A 25,846-nucleotide genomic window follows, 5' to 3' on the forward strand; every position below is an offset into this window, starting at 1 on the left:
ATTTGACAAAGGAGGCAAAAACATACAGTGGAGTCAAGACAGTCTCTTCAATAAATCGTGTTGGGAAAATTGGACCGTTACATGCAAAAAAATAAAACTAGACCACCAACTTACACCATACACAAAAATAAACTCAAAATGGATAAAGGACTTAAACATAAGACAGGAAACCATAAAAATATTAGAGGAATCCACAGGTAGCAAAATCTCAGATATATGCCAAAGCAATATCTTCACCGATACAGCTCCTAGGGCAATGGAAACTAAAGAGAAAATAAACAAATGGGACTACATCAAAATACAAAGCTTCTGCACAGCAAAAGAAACCATCAATAAAACAACAAGAAAGCCCACTGTATGGGAGAACCTATTTGCCAATGTTATCACCGATAAGGGTTTAATCTCCAACGTTTACAGGGAACTCATATAACTTAACAAAAGGAAGGCAAACAACCCAATAAAAAAATGGGCAACGGACCTAAATAGATACCTTTCGAAAGAGGACATAAGGGAGACCAAGAGACATATGGAAACATGCTCAAAGTCACTAATCATCTGAGAGATGCAAATCAAAACAACAATGAGGTACCATCTCACACCTGTCAGAATGGCTGTGTCAACAAATCAACAAACTACAAGTGCTGGCAAGGATGCGGAGAAAAAGGAACACTCGTGCACTGCTGGTGGAAATGCAGACTGGTGCAGCCACTGTGGAGAACAGTATGGAGTTTCCTCAAAAAACTAAAAATGGAACTCCCATTTGACCAAGTGATTTCACTTCTAGGAATATATCCCAAGAAACTAGAAACACCAACCAGAAAGGATATACGCACCCCTGTGTTCATAGCAGCACAATTTACAATAGCTAAGGTTTGGAAACTGCCTAAGTGCCCATCAGTAGGTGAGTGGATTAAAAAACTGTGATACATCTACACAATGGAATAGTACTCTTCCGCTTCGGTAAAAAAGAAGGATTCTTACCATTTGCAACAGCATGGATGGAACTGGAGAGCATTATGCTAAGTGAAATAAGCCAGTCAGAGAAAAATAAATATCACATGATCTCACTCATTTGTGGAATATAATGAACAACATAAACTGATGAACAAAAATAGATCCAGAGGCAGAGAAGCATCAATCAGACTGTCAAACCTCAGAGGGAAGGTAGGGGAGGGTTGGGGGTAAGGGAGAGAGATCAACCAAAGGACTTGTATGCATGCATATAAGCCTAACCAATGGACACAGACACCAGGGGGGTGAGGGCATGTGGGGGTGGGAGGGGCAATGGGGTATAAGGACACATATGTAATACCTTAATAAAGAAAAAATATAAAAAAGAAGCTAAATTTTATATACCTATGTAATATCCCATAATATCCCTGTATCATATGCTCCTTTTAACTAGTCCTCTTGACTTCTTCTATATTTCATATTTGGGGGGGGTATTTTCTGTATTTCTGGGGCACACTTTGGAGCTGAAAAGAGTAGGCATTGGTTAGTATTAGTGAAATAGAAAAAGAATCCAATTGTATTTACTTCATAATCCTCTTACTTGATCTCTTTCTGATTCTGAAAAGTACCTAACCTCCGAATAACTTCTCACTAACTGAAGTTATTCAGAACTTATGAGATAAAAAGCATATGTTTTAATTTAAATACTTTATTCATATGTAGTTTTGACTGTTAGAAAGTATTCTTAGGTTTTAGAAATTTGTCTTCGAGTTATGAAGTTGTCTGTTTTATCACACTAAAACATTTCTGGCTCAAGGTATTTTTTACCCTTGGTTTGTTTGAATCCACATCTAATATATGTGAGATTTTGAATTTGGTGGCCATGTTTACATGTATAGTTATTTCTTCAGTTACTGTAATTAAGCCATCTCAGATTTCACATATATGCAGCTAATAAATATTCATTCTCAATGCCTCAGGTTCCTCATCTGTAAATTAAGAATAATGACAGGCCTCCCTGTGAAGATGTGAAATGCTAGATCAGGGCCGGGCACACAGTAAATGTCAAGCATTGTACTTACTCTGTCAGGACACATGAATATTGTAAGCATTTTAAAAGCTTCTTTATCAGTATTGACAAATTCCCATAAGGTTATACCCTTGTACCCCTCAGCATTCCTAGGGTGCCTGTTTTTACCACACAGAATTAGCTGTTAGCCAAACTTCCTCATATGCATCTGTTGTTATTGGCACATCATCATTTATTTTTTTCTTCTTTGCTCTATTAGTCCTGATTTTTGTTATATAATTTACTCAATAAAAGTGTGGAAACAACCACAAAACGCATTGACTATGCTTTTTAAATATATTTTTTATTTTTTTAGGGGCTAGAATATGACATGTTACTCATAAATACAGATAACAGGTGGAGTCAGGAATTTGAAAGTTTGAGGCTACTCTTCTAATAGTAGACAGTAAAGGTGCATTGAAAGGATATCTGAGAAGAGTATCCACTTCTTCAAAATTTGCTTTTGGGTTTCAAGGAAAAAAAAGTGGGCAAAGCAAGAGTCCTATAGAAAGTCAAGGTGAGGAAATAACCAGCCCACTATGTTATTCTGGGTAACTTAGGGAAATGCTTTTCTCCTCTGACTTCTGTCAGAGCTATTTTTTCTCCTGTCTGTTTTATGTAGTGGTCAAATTTTGGTTGGGAAAATGTGCCCTTGGTTAAAACAAGTTTGAAGATCTTTTCCCTGCCAGAGGAATTAAGCCTCAGGGAGAAGTCTCCTGGCACCCAGACACTAGGATGTGTGCCTTTCCGTTTGCTCATCAGTGCTCATGGGTGCGGCTGCAAGGAGTGGGTGCAGTGGTGGTGGTGGTGATGGTGTTGTTGTTGGTGGTGGTAGTTATGGTGATGGTGGTGGTGGTTGTGGTGGTGGTGGTAGTGATGATGGTGTTGGTGGTGGTGGTGGTGGTTATGGTGGTGGTGGTGGTGATGGTGGTGGTGGTGGTGATGGTGGTGGTGGTGGTGGTGATGGTGATGGTGGTGGTGGTGGTGGTGGTGATGATGATGATGGTGTTGGTGGTGGTAGTGGTGGTGGTGGTGGTTGTGGTGGTGGTGGTGGTGGTGGTGGTGGTAGTGGTGGTGGTGGTTATGGTGGTGGTGGTGGTTATGGTGGTGGTGGTGGTGGTGGTTATGGTGATGGTGGTGGTGGTGATGATGGTGGCAGAGCCTTTCTGGTAGTGGATTTGGGTCACCTGGTGTGTGACTTCTGAAGCCCAGTAGGGCATGCAGGGTGATCTGGTAACTAGCAGTAGCCCCACAAGCTGTAAACTAATTTAAATTTTAAAAGTTTAGGTGGGAGGTAATCTTCTTATGAAATAAGCCCAGGTTGAATTTTTTCCAGTGGTTCAGAGGAGCTGCCTTTGGTGTTCCCCACCCTCTTCTCCCTGCTGCTGACTCACTCCGTGACTGGCCTGTTGTGCTACAGGAGTGAAAGGTGTTGTGCTTGTGACTCACCTTGTAATTTTCATTGACTTGAGAAGTGCAGCCAAACAACCTGAAAAAACACTCTCAAACCCTTGGTCAAAATAAAAGAGACCACAACTGTATGAAAGGAGTTACTAAGAATCCTGTTGTACCTCAATTAAAATAAAAAGAATTCTAGGTCACTTTTCTTCACGAAAAAGGACATTTGTTAGGTGAATTTTGGACCATGTGTAAAGGCATATTTGGCTTTGTTCCTTGGACCACAGTGACAAATTCATGGTACCAGTCAGTACTTATCAAGAAAGACTGATTATATTCAAGGTAAAAGGTATTAGAACATTCCATTGTTCTAATACCTTTTACTAGACTCAGTAGTATAGAGTCTAGTTCCAGAGAGAGGAGAGAACTCCCAAGTTCTTGTTTTTGTCATTGTATTGTCACCTTGAGCAGAATGAAGAATTTCTTTGTACCTTTTTCTAATCTACAATATAGAGAACATTTATACAGTTTGTTTAGTAAAGGGATTGTTTCCTCAGGAGCTGAGGACATTTTTCTTTTTCTGGAATTGATAGGGCAAGAAATTAAAGCACCTCTTTTTCTATGTTCCTTCCCAAGAGCCTTGATTTTGGTGAATATGTGGGTACAATGAAGGGTATTAGAAACCTGGGTTAAATACTAACTCTGTGGCTCCCTTGCTTAGAGAAATCTTGGTCCAGATTAAGTTCTTTTAAATTTATTTATTTATTTATTTATTTATTTATTTATTTATTTATTTATTTATTTATTTTTAATCAGTAAAATGAGGATGCTGATATGTAAATACAGTTGTAGGATTGTTGGGAGATTATGCAAAATTCTGTAGTGCATACCATGGTAACTTCGATATGACTTTAACATTCATTGTAGGTGCTCAGTGCATATTTGCTAATTGAATTAAAGTGAGTAGGAAGCCAAGAGTATTTGTTGAGGGCCTGCTGTAGCATATTTATACTATATCATCTGATGCAGTGGTTCTCAACCTTTCTAATGCCGTGACCCTTTAATACAGTTCCTCATGTTGTGGTGACCCCCAGTTTCATTGCGTTTTCCGATGGTCTTAGGCGACCCCTGTGAAAGGGTCGTTCGACCCCCAAAGGGGTTGCGACCCACAGGTTGAGAACCGCTGATCTAATGCTTATAATAATTCTAGGTTGCATGTACCTAGTAAGGTATCTGAGGATGGTGACTCTATTTTACAGATGAGGAAATTTGAGTTTCATTTTTCCAAGCTGAAATTGCTGGCTAGTGTTGTTGCCAGGATTTGGACCTGTATTTGTATAGATTTCTTGTCCTGCTACTCTTCTGTCTATTCTCTATCCCTGTCATAGGCTACCTCCCATAACCTGCCAAATCAGTCAGATCGTGAACTATGTCAACTATTTAAAGTGTGATGGTACCTAATTACTTGATGAACATATGTGGGCATGTATTATCTAAATAGGATGTTGGTTGGGATAGGAAATAACATAAAGGTAAGAGGAAATCTGATTCTTCCAGAAACCAGTGAGTCCTAAAATTTCAAAGAAGCCTGAGGAATTATGTACATTCACTACAACTTGTTTCTATTTTTATCTGAGCTATTGGAGATTTTTTGAGAGTATCTTGGATTAATTTGAATTTTAAAGTGAATAGTTTAGACTTTAAACCTCAAATTATTGAAGGTATTCATAATAGATTGATCTCATATGTAAACAATGTAGAATATATGTTTATTTCATTTGTTTTCATTCATTTATGTAGTTTCTGAACACATTGGGATATATTCTTTTAAAATATATTTATTGATTTTAGAGAGGAAGGGAGAGGGAGAGATAGAAACATCAGTGATGAGAGAGAATCATTGATTGGCTTCCTCCTGCACGCCCCACACTGGGGACTCAGGCCGCAACCTGGGCATGTGCCCTGACCAGGGATGGAACTGTGACCTCCTGGTTCATAGGTCCATGCTCAACCACTGAGCCACTCTGGCCGGGCAACATTGGGATATATTCTTTTTTTTTTTTTTTTAAATACTTTATTGATTTTTCACAGAGAGGAAGGAAGAGAGATAGAGAGCTAGAAACATCAATTAGAGAGAAACATCAATCAGCTGCCTCCCGCACACCCCCTACTGGGGATGTGCCCGCAACCCAGGCACATGCCCTTGACCGGAATCGAACCTGGGACCCTTCAGTCCACAGGCCGACGCTCTATCCACTGAGCCAAACCGGTTTCGGCTGGGATATATTCTTAACCAGACCTCTGATTCTGGAAAGAAGACTAAGATTGTAAACTTCGTTTTAAAAATAATTTTTATTTTTCGATTACAGTTGTACAAGATAACATTAGTTTCAGGTGTACAATCCAATGATTAGACATTTATATAACTTTCAAAGTGATCACCCTGATAAATCTAGTACCCTCTGGCATGTATAGTCATTACAATTATTATAATTATTTACTATATTTCCTATGCTTTACATTTCCCTGACTGACCTGTAACCACCAGTTTGTACTTCTTATCCCCTCACGTTTTTCACCCACGCTGCCACCTCCCTCCCATCTGTCAGCTGTAATGTTCTCGGTATCAATGAGTCTATTTTTGTTCTGGTTGCTTTTTTGTTCTTTTAGATTCAACATGTAAGCAAAATCATAAGATTGAAAACTTTTAAAAACTCTAATTCCTTTAAGTTAGTGCAACACGGATAAAGGAATTGCAGAAACGGTCCATAACAGTGACTCAGAACAGCAGCAGTTAGATCAGGTGCAATACTTAAATGTTCTGGCAGTGTACCTGTAATCGGAAGGTTCTTTATGTTCACATGTGTTGAGGATGCTTCGGTAGAGAAAGTAGATTAAAAGCAGATTTTAGGATTTTTTTATTCGATTCTTGTTCAGTCATGAAAAACAGATACCAGTATATTCTTCTTCTGAGCAGAACCCGGTACCTCTTTGTTCTCTGCCACTGATGCTATTGATGGGCAGCCACACAGCCCCTGCACTGACAGTAAAGCACGTGATCTGGTCATTCACTGAGGGAGGTGGGGTGGCCATGGGAAGTAGGGAGACAAAAAAACATCTGTGGGGAGAGATTTATGGTGTCTATTGTTTTACACCAAGCATGTCAAACTCGCGGCCCGCGGGTCGCATGCCTCATTTATTTGGCCCATGTTAGCCTTTGCGTTTGACATACTTATACCATCTATGCCTCAGCTTACTGAGCACATTCTATCCTTGTGCTGTTTTTGGATTCCTGATGATCAAGGGGAAAACCAGACTACGGTTTGTTCAGTGGCAATTAAACTTCAAACAAGGGTACCCTCCAAGCAGGATATTTCTGAATATATTCTGTTATTGATTCTCCTTTCAGAGACTTTCTACAATCTACAGCCTTGTCCTTTTGTATCCCAGCCTGGGCAACCATCACCAGGTGTGCCTCCGCCTCTTCTCCCAACCTCTAGTTCTTCCTATCTCTCTCTTCTTCCTCCTCCCTCCTCCCTCCCGTCTCCTCTACCCCTACCTTCCCCTTCTGCAGCCAGCAGCCTAAGAGTAAATCTAACCTAAAGTTTTAGTTCTATCTTCAGATCTGAGTGGGAATACTCTGTCCTGTGTCTTAGTTTCCCCCCTGTATCTTCTATAGAGTACCCGGGTTTTGAATACAGAAAAGAATTTGCAACACTTTTATTCTCACAGTTATTGGTAATAGTAATCCACGTGAGTGTGTGTGGTGGAGACGGGGGGCGGGGCGCGGGTGTACTTTCTTCCACTCGCCTAGGTTCTTCCAGGAGAAAATGGCCAAACCGATTACATAATGTCCATACAGGAACCTGACATACACAGGGAGTCAGAGACCCCACACACAGGAGAGGTTCAGAGACAGGAAGGTAAAATGAGGCAGAGAGGACATTCTGGCTTCAGGATGAGGGTGAGGCACTTTGGGGCTTCAGAGGGGAGGAAGGCTGTTCTCAGGATGATGAGAAGAGCAGATGTGCAGTAGTTAGAAGTTTTCTCTGTCCTATGGCTAGGTCATAAAAAGTTATTTCTGGGAATAACTCTTTTTATGGGCAGGACTCCTGATTTAGATTCTTTAAGGGAGAAGTAAGAGTTTCTTATGAGCCCGCAGGATCTCAATTGCCTTCAGCTTAAAATAATTCACATGCCAAAGGGACACATCTCGGGGAGGCTTTTTCTTGAAGCCCTTCAACACCAATATATCTTCTTTGTAAAAGATTCAAACAATCTGGAAAGATGCAGAATGAAGTATGAGATATATCATACCAACCTCCTCTCCTAGCTTCCACTCCCTTCTGATGAAACTGTTCTTCCTCAATTTCTTGTGCATCCTTTATATATATTTATTATTTTGCACTTTTCACTTAACTATATATCTTAGAATCTTTTTCATGCAGGATGGGTGAACTATAACTTATTCATCTAGCATCCTATTGACTGATATTTCAGTGGTTTCAAATATTTTTCTATAGTAAACATCCTTGTCAGCTAATCAAATGTATGCAGATATTTCCTGCAAGAAGAATTGTTGATTCGGAAATTATATGCATTTTAATTTGTAATGAATCTGCCAGGTTGCCCTCAGAAAAGCTTTTGACAGTGTACACACAGCAGTATTGTATGCTTATTACATCATTTGTAACTGAGGAGGAGCTGTCTTTTTTTTCTTATGGATTAATTGGAATTATTAATCTATTTTGGGTTATATACATATATATATTTTCAGATATTTTCTTTCAGTCAGTCGTTTTTTGAAACTTCATTTATAGTATTTGCTATTACATCAGTTCCTTATCAGATATGTCACCCTTTATATTTTCAGTTTCTTTTGGGTTTTATAACGTGTTTTGAAATAATCTCCCTATCCAACCACTTTAAAAACAGTTTCCTATATATTTTTCTAATGGTTTTATTTGTTTCTAAAAAGTCTTTAAATGTGGATTTTAACTGTACTTAGTATTCAGCATAAAAGCTGCAGATTGATTATACTCTGATCAAGGAGGGACTATAGCAGAAATCAATGACAATTTCATATAGATTCAAATCCTAACAAGTAATAGTTACACAAAAGCAGAAGCTAAAAAAAAACAAACAAACCCCATCAAGATTGAGAATTTAAAGTGATAAAGCCAGTAATAAGAAAGTGACAACCTTTTCTTATTAAAACCTTTTTACGCTGTCAATTCTTGTAGAAGAGGAAGGGTTCTGTTTAAGAATTGAACCTCCTGTCAGGAAGAATTGAACCTTGAAAATGAAAGAAGAAAGCCTCTCTCAGCCAAAGCTTTGTATCGTGCAGTAGCATAAGAATAAGAATCTGCTGTTGCCAAAAGCAGTGGCAGTGGAGGCAGAGCAGTACTCATTACTGGGAGATCAGCTATAGGCTTTGCAGTAATGACTAAGCTAAGAAATTACTGGGAAGTCACATTGGTATACTTTGACCCATGGAGTCTGAAAATGGTTTGCAAACTTTTTTTTTTTTTTTTTTTTTTTACAGTAAACATCCTTGTATGCTAAGCAAATATATACAAATATTTCCTGCCAATATTTAATGGCATGACCATAATGGAATTTTCTTAATAATAATTTTTTTTTTTTTTAACAAAACAGGGAGGAGAAGGAGGTCATAGCTAAGGCTCAGAGAAAAGAACTGTCTTCCTCTAGGTCTGTAGTTCCACAGAGGTGGGTCATACAGACCAAAGTTGAATTAACTGGAAAATGAGCATTGGTTGTAGCTCTGTACTCACAGAAATAAAGCGGAATGATGTTTGTATGGGAATATTGGTAAGATTTTTCAACTAGATTTTTTTTTTTACCTCCCATTTCATCTACAGTCTCCACTCCCCAGTGATATTTGCTGAGGCTGCTGTGGGTGAGGGTCATGCCAGGCAGGCAAGGGAGTTGTTACTATAGGATAAGGGGCAGAGCCCCTAGGTGAGCGGTGAGCTGACTTGGGACTGGGCAGGGGCAGGCAGTGGTGAGGTCCAGTAGAAAGCATCTCTTCTTACCTTGCTTCCTGGTAACCAACTACACATTGTCTATCACTTTCAGGAATGGTCTTTTCACCAATCCCAACTATTTCACCCAGCCAGTTTTCTTTCTTCTGTAACAATGGAAATCTTGTAGCTTTTCAAACCTTTGCTGCTTTTCCTGTATTGTACTACAATGCTATTTCTGGGCAATGGTGGGGGAGTTGACTGGATTCCCTTCTTCACTTTCCCCATGTTATTTTTTTCCGCACAACTCCAACACCTCATATTTTCCCCTCCCTCCCTCCCTCCCTCCCTCCTTCCCTCCCTCCCCCCCTCCCTCCCTCCCTCCTTCCCTCCTTTCCTTCTGTCCTTTCTTTTTAAGATAGAGCCTTTTGCAATGTATGTTTTTTAGTCTTTTAAAATTCACATCTGATACTTATTAATAACAACATAGAAACCTCATGCTTGGCCTACTGTTAATAGAGCATCGTGGTTCCCCTTCTTCCACGCTTTAGAATCACTGATCTGCAGAACTGAAATTCCACCTTTTGTGTATCCTCACCTTTGAAGATGCTGCCAAGCTTCACTCCTTACTTTCTGTCAGTTTATTTTTAAAAAGTTAGCATTTTGTTTTCCAAGTATGAAATGCTAATATTGAACATGCTTTTGCAAACCATGTACATCTCTCTCCACCTCTTGCCTTGATTAGTAGTCTGGGTAAGCTATTTAACCTCTAAAGTGCCTCAGTTTCTTTTTCTGTAAATGGGCATAATCTCCCAGGGTTGTTGTGAGGATGATGCAGTCTATGTCTGTAGCTGAATAATACCTGACACAGAGTAAGTGCTCCCTAAATATTTGCTATTAATATTATAATCCTCTTCCATGGAAATAGGTGGGTTCAGGCTTTTCTGTAGTGGAGGCAAGGGCTCTAAAACAAAAACCATTAGAAAGAGAGAAAAAGGAAGTGAAGGGGTACTAACTAAGCAGATACATACTTTCAACTTCTCAGCAGAAGTTGATACATTTTTTTTTCTTTTATAGTACACTCGAGGCCTGGTGCACAAAATTCGTGCATGGGGGGTGGGGGTCCCTCAGCCTGGCCTGCACCCTCTCACCATCTGAGACCCCTTGGGGGATGTCCAACTGCCGGTTTAGGCCTGATCCCCTTAACTGCTCGCCTCCTGCTCACCTGCCTGCCTGATTGCCCGTAACCGCTCGCCTGCCTGCCTAATCTCACCTAACCACTTGCCTGTCTGCCTGATCTTCCCTAACTGCCTCTGCCTGCCTGCCTCATTGCCCCTAACCATTCACCTGCCTGCCTGATTGCCCTTAACCACTCACCTGCCTGCCTGATCACCCCTAACCACTCTCCTGCCTGTCTGATCGCCCCAACCGCCTCTGCCTCAGCCCCCGCCACCGTGGCTTTGTCCAGAAGGACATCCGGAATGATGTCCAAAAGGTCATTTGGCTGTCCAGTCTAATTAGCATATTATACATTTATTATTACAGATTTATAATCGAGTTAGAAGTCATATATGGGTGCTTCAAAACATATTTGCAGTGATTAATCTAGCAGTGTCTTTTCCCTTGGCGCGATGGAATTTGCTGGTTTTCTGTTGCTGAAAATAAATAGTGATGCTTTTTTGTGTGATGTTTGTTATTTTGGAGTTCTGTTTGTACAGTTGCTATTCAGGCAGGTCTGTTTGTCTTATGTTTCAGACAAACATAGGAGTGTTGAAGATACTTGGTCTGTTGCTTCTTTGGAATAAGGGTTCTCATTTTTTCATTTCTTCATGCTCAGAAGTGAAGTCCTTACAAGTTAGAGACTCCTTGTTTTCCCTACATTATTAAATTAGGGCCTCTAATGTTTGATGACAAAGAACAGAACTGGGTTTTGGAAATCAGCTTTAAGATCCCACTTAGGCTGTGGAATCTTAGGTTAGTTTCTTAACCTCTTGAAACCTTGGTTTTTACGTCTTTAAGATGAACATGTGCCATCCAACTCAAAGGAGTGTTGAGATGCAAGTGAAACTGCAGGCTGTCCCCCCCCAAAATGTATACACACTTATTTTACATGATTAAAGAAACACCAATTGAGTTATCGACTGTTACAGTATGTATACATTTTATTTGGGGGGACACCGGTGTATGTGAAGCATGCGTAAAGGAATACTTGGTAGTGGTATTCCCCTGAAGGATATGTGTTTGGATTATAAACTGAACTTTCCAAATCACTTCCTAGCAGGCACATTAGGAATTGTTAAACAAGTTAGGCTGGCTGTTGTTTCTGTTCCAGGGGAATTCTGCCGGGGGTGTTAGAAGAGAGAATGTGATGAGCTGGTTCAGCAGAGAAATCTAACTAACAACCTATTGTTTTGCCTCATTGCCAAGAAAGTTAGAGAATCAGAACTCTTTTTAAGGGACTTGGTGTGGATGTCTTTAAGATTAAAAGGAGAAATAGCTAATTTAGTTTCTTTTTAGTAATCCTGCATGTGTCCCCCTCCCAAAAATGAAGGAGGCTGGCTTTGCTAATGTTTGTTTAAAAGGGGGAGTCGACAAGTTTTCAGCTGGCAAGTGGGAGTGTCTAGTCCGTGTTTTCCTTTCTGCATAGATCGTTAACAGGACTCGGGCACGTCGGAGTTTGTACGGAGAGAGTGTAGGGACCTGTTGGACCCATTCCTTGCAGAATGATGGGGCAGCTCATGAGACATGACCAAGACTGGAACGCACAGCTGGCGGGGCTGATGTGCTGTATGGGTCAGTAGTCTCCCTCGCAATGTCACTTTCATGCTTGCAGCTCCCAGGAAGGACAGCCAGCAGCGCTGTCAGTGTTAGTTTGCTTGGCTGTGGGGCACCTTTCAGAAACCTGAACAGGCTCCTGAGAGAGAATTTCCCTCCCTCTTGTCGTGCATAGCATATGCCTTTATATAATCTCAGTGCGATGTACGTGATGTAATACTCAGGATTGGATTTTACTGAAAACCAGTAGGTATAAGTTGTAAAGTAATTAATGCTCTCTTTTGTACATCTGTTTTCCCCGAATTCTGTTATTCATTGCATTCTGTGTTATTACGCATTTCCAGCCACGTTGTACTATATTTTCGTTTAAAGCTTAGCCTGTAAATGAAATAATTTTCCGATAGAGCAATGTTTTAAAACTTTATCCAGAAAAACAACTGGGTAGTCTATAAAACCAGTTGAATCGGTTTAAATCCCAGGAATAATGTCCCCTTTTTGTTGTCATAGCAACATTGCCATAAATATAAATCTCAGCGTTGGCCATCCCTCACTGAAATGAAATAAAGAACCATTATGAGGCTGGTAATTGGGAAATTAGATGGTGCGATCGGGAATACTCCCTTTTGGAATAGTGCATATGGAAAGTGGTAAATCACAGTCTCCCCAGACTAGAAATTATTCTCTGATTATAAGTTGCTTTCCTGAAGAAAGTTGAGGCCCTCAAGGTCCACATTAACTCTTTCCTCATTGTGGTAGCATTTTGGGAGCCTAGTGTTAAAGAACTCCCCTTGGCATACTTGAATGGGACCGATCAAGGTTTACCGTGGTTAAAAAGAGATTTGGATTGTTACTGTTAGAAAACAGTATCAGAATTTATGAATTATGTGTGTTGTTTAGTTAGCTTTAGTTTTGGTACCTTACTTATGAACTTTAGTTGTAGATCATAATCCTAAAATATTATCTTAGTATTAACCTGTCAAATATTTAGCACCCATCTACCATTTTAAGCATACTGTTGAGCTTCTGTCAGTAACCACCACAGGCAAAACCTCAGTGATCAAAGTAACCTCTTTATAGTTAATTATTTAAGTGTATGTCTCAACCGTACTTTGGAGGTAAATTATTTGATTAAATCAGCTTTCTCGCTGTACCTCATGGGTAAGAAATTAATGAATAAGCGATTGGTCTATAGAACATATGTTCTACTTCTTCATGTTCCTTAAAATATAGGGCCAGTTTTAATTTATTTTTATGTGTTTTTTTTTTAAGTAATCACAATTTATGGACTTTATTTGGATTTCAATTAAACAAGCGAACTGTTGAAAAAATTTTAAATAATTGGGATAATGTGAATGCTTGGGTTATTGATAATAATGAATTATTAAATTTTTTGATGGGGACCAGTTTTTATTAATTTAGAAAAAAGAAATAGATTTTATTAACTGTTATATACCAAGAGGACAGGATTTTACATAGTACACATGAAACATGTTAAATTTAATGGGAAGAAAAAACATGATTGTTAGAGTTCATATTATTATGTTATGATTCAATAAATTAACAAACTTGATGTGGAAGCTTTTTATTCTTTACTTATAAGGATTTTAAATTAATTATACATTTTAATTTTTTTTTCTTGATTATTTTACTTTAGGATCCTAGATTATTATTGGGTGGGAATAATATGGATATTGCCTAGGAAGTAATCTTTATTTTGTCCACTCTTTTCTTGTGCTGGAGGCTTAGAAATGCTGAAAATGTGATATGAGTAGTAGACTTTGGCACCGAAGTCCCATTGTTTGCATTACCTTGTCCGAAGTTCACATCACACAGCAGGGCCACATTCCTCAGCACCCAGTCTGTGACTGAGATTGAGGTGTGTTCAGCATTTCCATTCGAAGGATGACAGTATCTTGGGGTAATGGAAGCAACTCTGGAGGGAATCTCAATGCTTGGGTTCTAACTAGGGCTCTTTCAGTCTGAAATTTTTAAACCAGGATTTTCTTTTTCTTTCTTTCTTGAGGGGAGGGGAGGGGAGGGGGAAAGAAACACCTATCAGTTGCCTCCAACATGTACCCCAACTGGGGACCAAACGAGGGGAGGGGAGGGGAGGGGAGGGGAGGGGAGGGGCGGGGCTGGGCTGGGGAAAGAAACACCTATCAGTTGCCTCCAACATGTACCCCAACTGGGGACCAAACCCACAACCCGGGTATTTGCCCTGACTGGAATCAAACCTGCCACCTCCTGTGTACAGGACAACGCTCCAACCAACTGAGCCACACTGGCCAGGGCAAACCAGGGTTTCTTTTTGATGGAGAACACTGCACATGGTCAGCTTCTGTCTTGCTACTCTACTTCCTTTCCTTTAAGCCCGACCTGACTGCCCTGGTCAGGGTTGGTCTTCCTCTCATTTGTGCTTACTTGCGTGGTGAGTGTCACATCCTTTGTGCAGTTGGCATGCTTACCACACTGCCTGCTTGTCAGGTGCCCTCTAGGTGATGAGCTGCAGAGAGCAAGGACCTGTGCTCTTTCTGTCTAGCCATGTGGTCTCTGTGCCTCTGTGGCACTGGGCTCATCCAAGGACTTGATAGATGCTGGAATGAATGACTGGGTAATGAGGGAAGTATAGAATTTGCATTTTGTCAGGAAGGAGGACTACTGGATTGCTTCCCTTTGTTCTTGCCCTAGATACTAATGAATACTTTAGTTTTATTCTGAATGCATTAACAATAGCAAGGCTGAAAGACATTTAAGGCACCATATTTTGCTTTAAGAGATTCAGTGGTGTATCTACTGTACGTTATATAAATGATTATACATTGTTATTCTGAGTTGGATTGTCCTTTTTGAAACATAATTCACATTGTGATATTTATTTGTTGAGTGCATAAAAACATTATAGTATCTACTATGGGGTAGACAAAGAGGAGTGAGGTGTAGCTGATGCCCCAGAGGGGGCCAACAGATGATTAATAAATATTTTGTGGATGATAATGTTGGTTATTAATTATTAATATTATTGATCTTGGCGGAGTAGTTATAAGCACAGTGTCTGGGGGTTTTACATTGGGAATCAGGCAAAATTAACAATTTTAGCATAAATTCTGGGCATTTATATTCAGATTCAGCAAGCCTCTGTCTTCTAGGTCTGCTTTCTGCAAACTCTTCTCCAATTTTTTAACACCCAGTGTTAATTAAGTCAAGAAGTAAACTAGATGTTTGGGGCACTGAGAATGAATTTGTTGTGGACAGACCAAAGGATAGGCTGTGCTTATATGTCTTTGATGTTGTTTCTCCCTGATGATGGCAGGAAACAGAAAGGGTTTGAAGGAGGTACTTTGGAGAATAAGTGCTTATGAAATACAAACTAGGTTTATTTGATCCCTTTTTCTGCCCTTTCATGTTGGTTTAAAGTGTAGAAGAACTCTGAGTAATATGCCATCATTGAGTAGCTTGGCAGAAAATTGAATCTGAACAAACCATTGAATTGCTTTACTAAAATTTATGTAACCATTTTCTGATCACTGAACACATTTTTTTTTTGCAGAGCTTTTCTTTTGCTATTGTAAACACTAGGATTCATACTCTTATAGATACATTTTGCACACAACCAAATTTTAGAAGTAGACTTGCGGGGAAAGTGTGTGTATATTTTTAAGGCTTTTGATATTTAGTGGCAAATTGCTGTAGAGCAGTGATGCCCAGTAGAAATTTCTGTGATGTGGGAACATCCTATATCTGTATTGTCCAATATCTTAGGCCAATTTTGGTGTAAACTTAAATAGCCAAATGTGACTAGTGGTTATAGCATTGAGTAGTGTCCAAAAGATTTAAACCAAATTAAATCTGGTTTAATTTTCCACTAGCGATATATATGTGTGTGTCTTTTCCCTGTTTCCTTGTCAACATCAATATTTTTTAAATTAAAATCTTGACAATTATATAGGTTAGAAAGCTTGATTTGTGTTATTTTATATTACTACTGTTATTTGCTAGAGAGGTTGAGTACCTGTGGTCATTAATTTTTTTCAATGGATTACATGTCTGTATACATTAAGAAGTTCATTTTTTAATTTCTTTCTTTTGGTATTAATATTAGTAAACTTTGTCTTACAGATATATTTCCCAACTGATTTATTTTTATATTTGTGTTTATATTTAAATTATTGTAAAGTACATACATACTTTTAATAAGTAGGACAAGCATTTTAAAGAAACTTTAGTTTCATTAAAATAATTTAAGAAGGTTCATGGATAAAGAATGAGAAGGAAGAGATGAAGAGAGCCGTAGGGAAAGGACCAAGAATGTCTGGACTGTGGTGAAAGAGGAAAGAAGACCAGTACAGAGGGCGGAATCCCTCTCTGTACTGGGGATCTATGTGGGATGTATTTTTTTTTTACCAGACAATTTAAAATGGGCATCTAAGACAGAAGCAGCATGGTTAGTAATTAAACCAGAAGACCAGAATGCAGTCCTGCCTTTTATTACAATTTTAAACCATTTGTTGAATAATCATGGACAGTTCTTCTAACTTCTCTGAGCCTTTCTTTCTGAAAATGGTAATGAAACTGCCTACCCCTCTCTTGTATGAATGTGAAGACCCAATGGGATGTAACACCTGGTGAAACACTTTGGGCAGTTCAGTGCAAGGACTTACCTGAAGATGAAAAGCTTAGATTAGACATCTTGCTGGTGGTGGTGGTGGTGGTGATTGGGGCTTATGCTACAGAATGCAGAGGACATTTGTTTAAAGGAGTAATGTTGGCAATTACAGCTCTGGGAAGAGACCAGTCTGATAGAACACAGCTCTTTAACACTTCCTTACAGACAGCCTACAGCTGCCAGAATTCAACAAGAAAATGCAAATGCGCTAAACAGTGCTCTTTTGAATACCTCATTTTTGTTTCTATGCTTGATCACAATTAAAGTGTATTCATGGAGTTTACCAACCTTGTTTTATGTCTTTTCCCCCCCTTGCAGATGAACGGGACAAAGTTCAAAAGAAAACGTTTACAAAATGGATAAATCAGCATCTCATGAAGGTCAGTTTCTATTTCTTTCACGTTGTGGAATTGTTTTGCATGTTTTACTGTGCAGTAACTGATTGGATAGCCCTGAATCACAGCTTCCCAGTTTAAATTCTAGAGCAGGTCACATGCATTTCAGGCATCTGTAATTATTTGGTGTGTGGCCTATGGGTGATGATGGAGGTGTACCCAGTGATTATAGCACATTCTGTGATATTAGGATAACCTATTATTGGACTCTAAAAAATCTCAGCTGCTTAAGAAATACGCCAATATTTATATGTTAGGGCATGGGAAAGCTGCAATTCTCTGGAAGATTTTTTTCCCCTCCTCCACCAAGATTTGAACCAAGTTGTGGCATCAGATTTATGTGGATGCCAGAGGATTAGATGAGAATAAAGGTGTATTGTAGAGACAGAAGTCCAGACTCATTTTACATCTTGTAAATACGACCCAGAAATTGGTACTTATGTATATACATTTCTCTGTCTGTGAAGCAGTTAATAGTTGCAGTTCTTAAAATAATATTTATTTGTGTGCCATGGCTCATATGATATAAGCTCTCCAGAAAAAATACATATGTACACAAAATTTGCGTTCAATTTCATGGAGATATTGGATCTCACTGCAACGCTTCTGTGAGTCTCAGCTGAAGAACCCAGAGGACTTCACAGTTAACGATTAGTCACTTTCTCCCCCCTTTTACAGACAGTCACAAATTGGAAGTAGGTAATGTTTTAAGTCTGTTGTTTGGGACTTGGAAAGAGTTTTCTCACATAGAAGCATTATTTAAATTGTGCTTATATTCTTAAGCAATTCTACAAGTCCTATTGGAACCATCATGTAGCATAGGAGTGGCCCCAATAATGTTATAGCAGCTAATGACCTTCTATAAAAGTGGTTCTCATTCCAGGGGGCAGATCAGAATTACCTGTGAGGTGTTCTAGGTCTCCCCCTCTCACCACCCTTTTCCTATATTCCGATACGTCCTTCGGGGAGGCCATGCCACCCCCTCCCTCATGAAGACTCACTTCTGCAGGGAGGGGCTGTCACTGCAGGGCCAGGGCGCTGAATCCTCTGGCGCGTTGGCAAGAAAGAAAAGGTTAAGATCCTCAGCTTTTGTGAGGAAATGTACTGTGAGTTCTAATGAAGGATGCCAACCGTTTACCTCCTCTCTCCCCGGCTTTGTCTCATCTTACATGCACCATGCACTTAATGCGAGTGGGACTTTTCCACAGCGTAGGGCAGAGATGGGCCGATGTGAGCATGGGGATGGATGGGGACCTTTGGAGCTGAAGGCTTTGACAGGATTTTCCCATTTCTGAGGCGCACCTAAGGGAAGCAAGGTTTTTGATGAAGAGATGCCCCTGTGGTGGCTGGGTATCTGGGGGTGGTGAGGGTATCACAGAGGGTTGCCCATGTCATCTGGGGTGTAACTGTTATGGTTCCAGGTGGGTAATCAAGTCACAAATGAGTGGATTTGTGGAGCTAGAGAGAACTAGAAGCACAAATGAGGTGACTCCCACGGGAACCGCAGCACTAGCACTCTGTAGTTACCTATGGGGGTCTGCTATGTGCCAGGCATGTGGAACTAGACCAGTCTTATGGGTATTTCATGAATTGGTTGATTGAGCATAAGGAGACTGCCTTTGCTGTAAATGTCAGAACAGTAGTTGAGCTGTTTGTGCACAAAAGCTGTGTTGCTCACTCCTAGGGCCCATCACAGTGCTGGCAAGAATATTCTTACTGTGTGTATATATGGAACCATTTAGTCATTCTGACAACCCTCCAAGGTTTTTAATTTAGTAGTTACACATAACCTCAGACTCAGGCAGCAAGGGTTCAAATCCTGATCTACCTGGAAAGTGTGACCTCTTTTCCTGAAAATTTTGTTCTGGAATATAAAGTTCTTTTCATTAAAATATAGTAGATATATAAATTATACTAGTTTCAGGTGTACAAATAGTGACTTGACGTTTATGTAACTTACAAAGTGTTCATGAAAAATTCAGTAATCATCTGTCACCATACAAAGTTATTGTGACATTATTGACTATATTCCCCATGCTGAACTCTGCACCCCCGTGACTTATTTATGTTATAACTATAAGTTTGTATGCCTGTATCCCCTTCACCTTTTGCCCATCCTCCCACTGTCCAACCCTCTGGCAACTATCATTTTTCTGTATCTGTGAGTCTGTTTTGTTTGTTCATTTGTTTAGTTTATTGGAATCTATATATAAGTGAAATGGCAAGGTTTCATTTTTTTCATGGCTGAGTAATATTCCAGTAATATTCTAGTCCATTCCTTTATTAAAGGACACCTAAGTTGCTTCCATATCATGACTATTGTAAATAATGCTGCAACAAACGTAGGGCTGCATATATCTTTTTTTTTTAAAAAAATATGTTTTTATTGATTTCAGAGTGGAAGGGAGAGGGAGAGAGAGAGAGAGACATCAATGATGAGAGAGAATCATTGATCGGCTGCCTCCTGCACGCCCCCTACTGGGGATCGAGCCTGCAACCAGGCATGTGCCCTTGACCGGAATCGAACCCAGGACTTTTCAGTCCTCTATCCACTGAGCCAAACTAGCTAGGGCTAGTATTTCATTTTCTTCAGATGAGTGCCCAGGGGAATTGCTGGGTTCTTCTTTGTCTCATCTTATAGACTTTGTTTTAAAGTCTATTTTGTTTGGTATGAGTATTGCTACCCCAGCTTTTAAAAATTTATTTCTGTTTTTCATTGAATATCTTTTTCCATCCTTTTATCTTCAGTCTGTATGTATCTGTGACTTTTTTTTTAAAATCTGTTTTTATTGATTTTAGAGAGAGAGGAAGGGAAAGGGATAGAGAGATAGAAACATCAATAAGAAAGAAATATTGATTGGCTGCCTCCTGCATGCCCCCTATTGGAGATCGAAGTTGCAACCTGGGCATGTGCCCTGACTAGGAATTGAACTGGTGACCTCTTGGTTCATGGGTCGATGTTCAACCACTGAACCACACCAGCCGGGCGATGACCTCTTTTAAAAAAAAACAACAACAAATCTTAGAGATTGAAGTCTTAATCCTGCTGCAACAGAGTAAGAATTGGGCAAATAAATATTTTAGGCACAATAGCCAATTGATAGATGCCAGTCCAACGGATTAGGGTTATAATCAAATTAGCTTATATGCTTCTTGACGTATGTTATAGGTCAGAATTTAAAATGAGCTCTGATTAAATGAGCGACTCTAGGGAGGGGGAATGTTAAACAATGTAGTCTTGGCTAATTCCCACTCTTAGCTGCTTACATTCCTGTTCTGTTTTGTTCTAGAGTCAGCTCAGGTGGCCTTTTCTTATACTCTTAAGACTTATGCATTGAAATTTATGGCACAAAACTCAAATATATGAGAGCATAGTTTTTAATTTTTAATCCTTTTAAGTCTAGAAGTTACAGCATTAACCTCAACTGATGAAAAATAATTAAATATCCCCAAACATTTTGGGGTACCAGGCTACTGAAGCTTGTTATTGGTTAATCAGAGTAAGTTCATCCTTCATGCAATTGTTTCCTGGTTTCACCCAAGGGATAATAGAAGGATAGTCAACCTCGTCTTGTCTCAGTAAAGGGCATGTTGGACACTTTTGTTGTAGGTGCCCATTTGGTCATAATCCAATTAGTGAGAAAGAGAAAATAAGTATATGAATTTTAGATAAAAAAATCCAAATATTTGAAAGAAATATTTGTTCTTTCTTGACTTTCTTATATATTGAACATATTCATGAAGAAACAGAGAAAGGAGAGGAACAGGTCTCTTATCTTTCTTGCTTTACCATATTTCTTTTTAATTAATGAAAAGTGTGTTATTTGAAGTTTTCAATAAAATGGGCATCTTGACATATACATGTTAAGGGAAAGGGGTGACAAAAATGTCAATAAAGTGAAAGAGTAATTGATGGGTAAGGAGAAAAGAAAGTGGTAATAAAATCATTTAGATAAAATTTGAATGATGTTGTGTATATTCTCTGTTTTATCAGTTTTAACTATAGTCAGAAGTAGTCCTTAAACCATGGGGGAAGGAGGGAGGAAAAGGGAGGTTAGAGGAGAAAAGAGAGAGAGGACGAAGGGGCGGGGGGAAGGGGAAAAGAAGGGAGGAATTATTGCCTTGTACACTAAGGGCACCTCCCTCACAGCTTGAGTGGGACATTCCTAAGGGGCCAGATCAATGGGCTCTGCCCAAGGCTTAGCTGTCTAGCAGTGCTGACTTGGGCTAGGGATGTATTCCCCATTTTTTGAAATAATTTTTAAAAATTTCCCCTTTCTATCCCTGGCCAGTGTTGCTCAGTGGTTAGACTGTTGGCCCATGCAACAAAGGGTCTCAGGTTCAATTTCCAGTCAAGGGCATGTACCTGGGTTGCAGGTTCTATCCTTGGCCCCAGTCTGGGTGCATGGTAGGCAACCAATCAATGTGTCTCTCTCACATTGGTGTTTCTCTCCCCCTCCTCCCACTCTCTCTCTAAAAGTCTATGGAAAAAATATCCTCGGGTGAGGGTTAACAACAACCACAAAAATTTTCCCCTTTCTAAATTGTTAATTTATTTTATTTATGTTAATTTAATATCTTTTAATTGTTCCCTTTTTTCCACCCTAGTTAAGGCCCCAGGGAGAATTTGATATAGTTCTGCTTTTCTGGGCAGTGAGGTGATTGAGAGTATCATCCCAGAACAGACTTTTCTTCACTGGATTTTTCTGTTTCATTTTATAAATAGTACTAGAGCAGTGGTTCTCAACCTTCCTAATGCCGCGACCCTTTAATACAGTTCCTATGTTGTGGTGACCCCCAATTTCATTGTTACAAATTGAACATAATTAAAGCATAGTGATTAATCACAAAAACAATATGTAATTATATATGTGTTTTCTGATGGTCTTAGGTGACCCCTGAGAAAGGGTCGTTCGACCCCCAGGTTGAGAACCACTGTACTAGAGGCTTGGTGCATGAAATTCATGCAAGGGTAGGGTCCCTAGGCCCAGCCAGATCGGGGCCTTCTGGCTGCCAGCCGGGGCCTTCCTTCGTTTCACCCCCTGGTGGTCAGCGCACATCATAGCGAGTGATCAAACTCCTGATCTCCTGGTCAAACTCCGAGGGGACACTTTGCATATTGGAAATATATATAGATATATACACACACACACACACACACACACACACACACATACATATACATATATATCATATATATGGTTTTTTTGTGTGTGTGTTTTGTTTTGCTAACTTGGACCAAATTGCCTTTGAACAGAGTTCTCCTACGGGGTTAACAGTCTGACATGTAAGCCAAAGATGAGAGGCAGCAAGAGGTTCGGGAGACAGGAAGCTGTGTCTTTGCAGCTTATCATTTGTGTGACATTAACCTTAGTCTCTCACCTGTAAAATGGTGGCAAAGATAGGTTACTGTGAGGATTTAAATGCCATAATCCATCTAAGCATAAAGCGTGGCACTTTGCATGTGGTAAGCACTTTGTCAATGAGAGCTTGTGGTATAGAGTAGACTGACCTGGATGGCTTCAGACACAATAGTGAAGTGGGCATAGGTTGCCTTGGGTGCCCTTCTGCCTCTGTTATCCAAATCCCTTTTCTTGTCTAACGGGCTCTCCCTTTTAGTTTATTCATTTTAGGAAAAGCTGGGGTTCGGGGCTTAGAATCTACTGAGGAGCTAGACTGGCCTGTTGCCCCCTTGCCTTAGAGTCCTGCTGAGATACTGAAGAATTACTTCAGTAGTCCCCGCTCCGAGCGCACCCCTTCCTAGTCACTTATAGGTGGATCTTGGGGCCCAAAGACCTTTTTCACTTACTCCTCTTTTCCCACACACTCCCCTCTCCGAGGGGTGTCCATGAAGACTGAAAATGCTGAAGGTTCTGAAAGTTTGGCAGCTTTGGGTCCTTAGTTGTCGTTTTACTTAGATTCACCCTTGGAGGGCATCTTCCAAATCCTCCTGTTTGCGTCCCCTATTTAATAGGAGGGGAAACTCGCCATGGCTGCTCACTGGTATGGCTGCCCTAGTAGTCAGGACAGGAGAGCGTGGGTCGGAAGCACAGACTGCGCCGCGTTTGATTGCTCTGTGACTGGGATGTTGCAGGTCTGCCAGCAGGCTGCCCCTGGTTAGGAGCTTGTGTTTACTTTTCTCTACCTCAGAGTTTCAACTATTCCCTTTTTAATCACCATGACTTAGGAAATTAGGATTTATGCAGCTGTAAATAGCACACATCCAGTGCCTAGGGGCTGATTCTGGCATGGTGGATTTTAAAGGATTATATGACTGAGAAAAGTAAATATTGTGGGGTTTTAAATGATTGCTTAAGTTACTATTATGTCCATATGGGTAAACATTAGTTCCTTAAAATATACACTGTATGGGTTAGGGTTTTTTATTATAGATTTTCTCCAGCAAAAAAATTAATGTAGCCTTATTTTTAAATGTATCAGAGCTAAAATTACATTCGTTTAAACTGAACAGATGCTTAATTAAAACTTAGAATTGTTGGTGAGCAGAAGTCTTTGGCTTTTTTCCAAAGGTATTTAAGTTTTAGTGTTCTGGTATTTCAGTTGTATGTCTAAGCCTGTCCTTAAACTGGTTGTTCTGACAAGAATGCTTTCCTTTTGATTCGTCATTCTGCAGAGTCCTTTTAAGAATAAAGCCGGTTAATGCATTCAGGTCTGCTGCCTCCACAAATCTCTTCACACACTGAGTAGACCAATTGTTTACCTCACAAATTATGGTTGCTAGGTAAACCAGTGGTCAGTAACATTATGTATGATTCTTTAGCATAATTTTAATTATTGTACTGAATCATGAGCTGGTTGTTCTTAAAAATAACTGTGACTTCGGTTAGCTAAATTTTACCCAGAGAAATGTTCTAAAATATAACATTGATAACATTATTTTATTATGTACAATATTAGTTTATACCCATTCTACTTTATAAACTGGAGGGTCTTACATAACTATTTAGTTTTAATTACTGGTTACATGCAATTCTGTCTTGTCTAGAAATTTGTAAGGCAGCAATATAAGAGATGGTACCTAAGATTTAAATTTAAGTACCTATGATTTAGCTTTTACCTTGTTCTCAGAAAAAAAAAAAAAAAAGAAGAAGAAGGAAGGAAACCCTTTGTTTTTGGAAACACTTTAAAGATAAGAAGATTCCTTTTAAATTGTTTACTTGGACCCAGGATTAAAACTTGATCCATGACCTAGAGGCTATATTCAAAAGAAATAATTTAAGGTGATAAGTGATTTTTAGAAGAAGATTAGAATCTGAAGAAGTCCATATAATGGTCTTTCCTTTAGTTGGACCATCTAACTGGCAATTGATAATGGATGTTCAACGTGAGAAACATTCAAACCTATAGAGAATTTTTGAGATAATTTGAGCCAAACTGTCAACAATTGCCCGAAAGCAAAATCTCAGCAGGTTGAGATAATGCTCTGGAGAATGGCAATTTTGCACCTTATTTTATACATTACAATCAGAGGAGGAGACTAAGTGGGTTACATGAAATCCACTGGTGACAGGTTAGGGAGGCAGGAGAAAGCAAAGCGGGGGGGATGTGGGGGGTGTGGGGTGGGGGGGGGGGAGAACCTCTGGGATTGGATAAAAAGTAAAATGATAGACACGTGCTTCTTTTACATAAGTGGGTACAGGATAGTTAACTGTCAGTGATTAACTCAATAACCATGAGTTGATTTATGGTCTCCACAGAGCAGTGCTTGTGCTTTGAGGGATCTGGGAAAAGGAAAACTACTTTGACATTCCAACGATATGTTAGCGTAGATGCAAAAAGACAAGAGATAGACTCAGTTTAGGTAAAGGTTGACCTTTGTCAGAGAAGAAATTGGCCTAGGACAGTGATGGCGAACCTTTTGAGCTCGGCATGTCAGCATTTTGAAAAACCCTAACTTAACTCTGGTGCCGTGTCACATATAGAAATTTTTTGATATTTGCAACCATAGTAAAACAAAGACTTATATTTTTGATATTTATTTTATATATTTAAATGCCATTTAACAAAGAAAAATCAACCAAAAACATGAGTTCGCGTGTCACCTCTGACACGCGTGTCGTAGGTTCGCCATCACTGGCCTAGGACATGACTACCCACCATAAACTGCTTTTAGTTAAAAAATTTTAATTTCAGACCATCCTTTGTGGTGATTTTAGGTCTCTGAGTTTGTATGGCTGCCACGACGGCCTCCCCTGAGCTTGTCAGGTTCAGTATGTGGCCCTTTTTCATATAGAAGTGTTTTCTTCAGCACTGGTTAGCTATATTGTAAATTTATTCCTTAACATTGTGTAATAGGATATTTGGTCTGAATTTTTTAATTTATTTTATTGATACCTTAATGCATTTGTAGAGAAAGAGGCCCTGGGTTCCAGTATTGAACCACGCCCTGCTTGTTAGTAATCTGCTCTGTTACCACATGGGAAACACCCAACTGACTATCAGGTTTTTTCTCTGTTCCATCATGTCCTTGGAAAGCTTAATTTACTCATGGCAGAGATATCCTTTGCCCGCATTGAAAAGTCAACGACTTCATGGCTCCTCTGAACCAGTCACACCATTCTTTATTTTCTGACTTGGTATCTGGAAGGAA

The 25,846-nt window shown here is 39.6% G+C and overlaps 1 protein-coding gene across 13 annotated transcripts in view; it reads left to right on the top strand.

Annotated features, from left to right (window-relative positions):
- DST (dystonin) overlaps window positions 1-25,846 on the top strand; it is a 436,322-nt gene that overhangs the window by 161,821 nt on the left and 248,655 nt on the right. For 12 of the 13 annotated variants that reach the window (XM_036318479.1, XM_036318478.1, XM_036318495.1 and 9 more), the window contains one exon: window positions 17,159-17,220. In XM_036318479.1, coding sequence (XP_036174372.1) covers window positions 17,159-17,220 — 62 coding nt within the window. Of the gene's footprint in view, window positions 1-12,046; window positions 12,196-17,158; window positions 17,221-25,846 lie in introns of those variants that run through there. The other variant, XM_036318483.1, reaches the window with a different exon arrangement.

The sequence above is a fragment of the Myotis myotis genome, unplaced genomic scaffold (assembly GCF_014108235.1).
Source record: "Myotis myotis isolate mMyoMyo1 unplaced genomic scaffold, mMyoMyo1.p scaffold_m19_p_7, whole genome shotgun sequence".
In the NCBI taxonomy this organism is placed as follows: Eukaryota; Metazoa; Chordata; class Mammalia; order Chiroptera; family Vespertilionidae; genus Myotis; species Myotis myotis.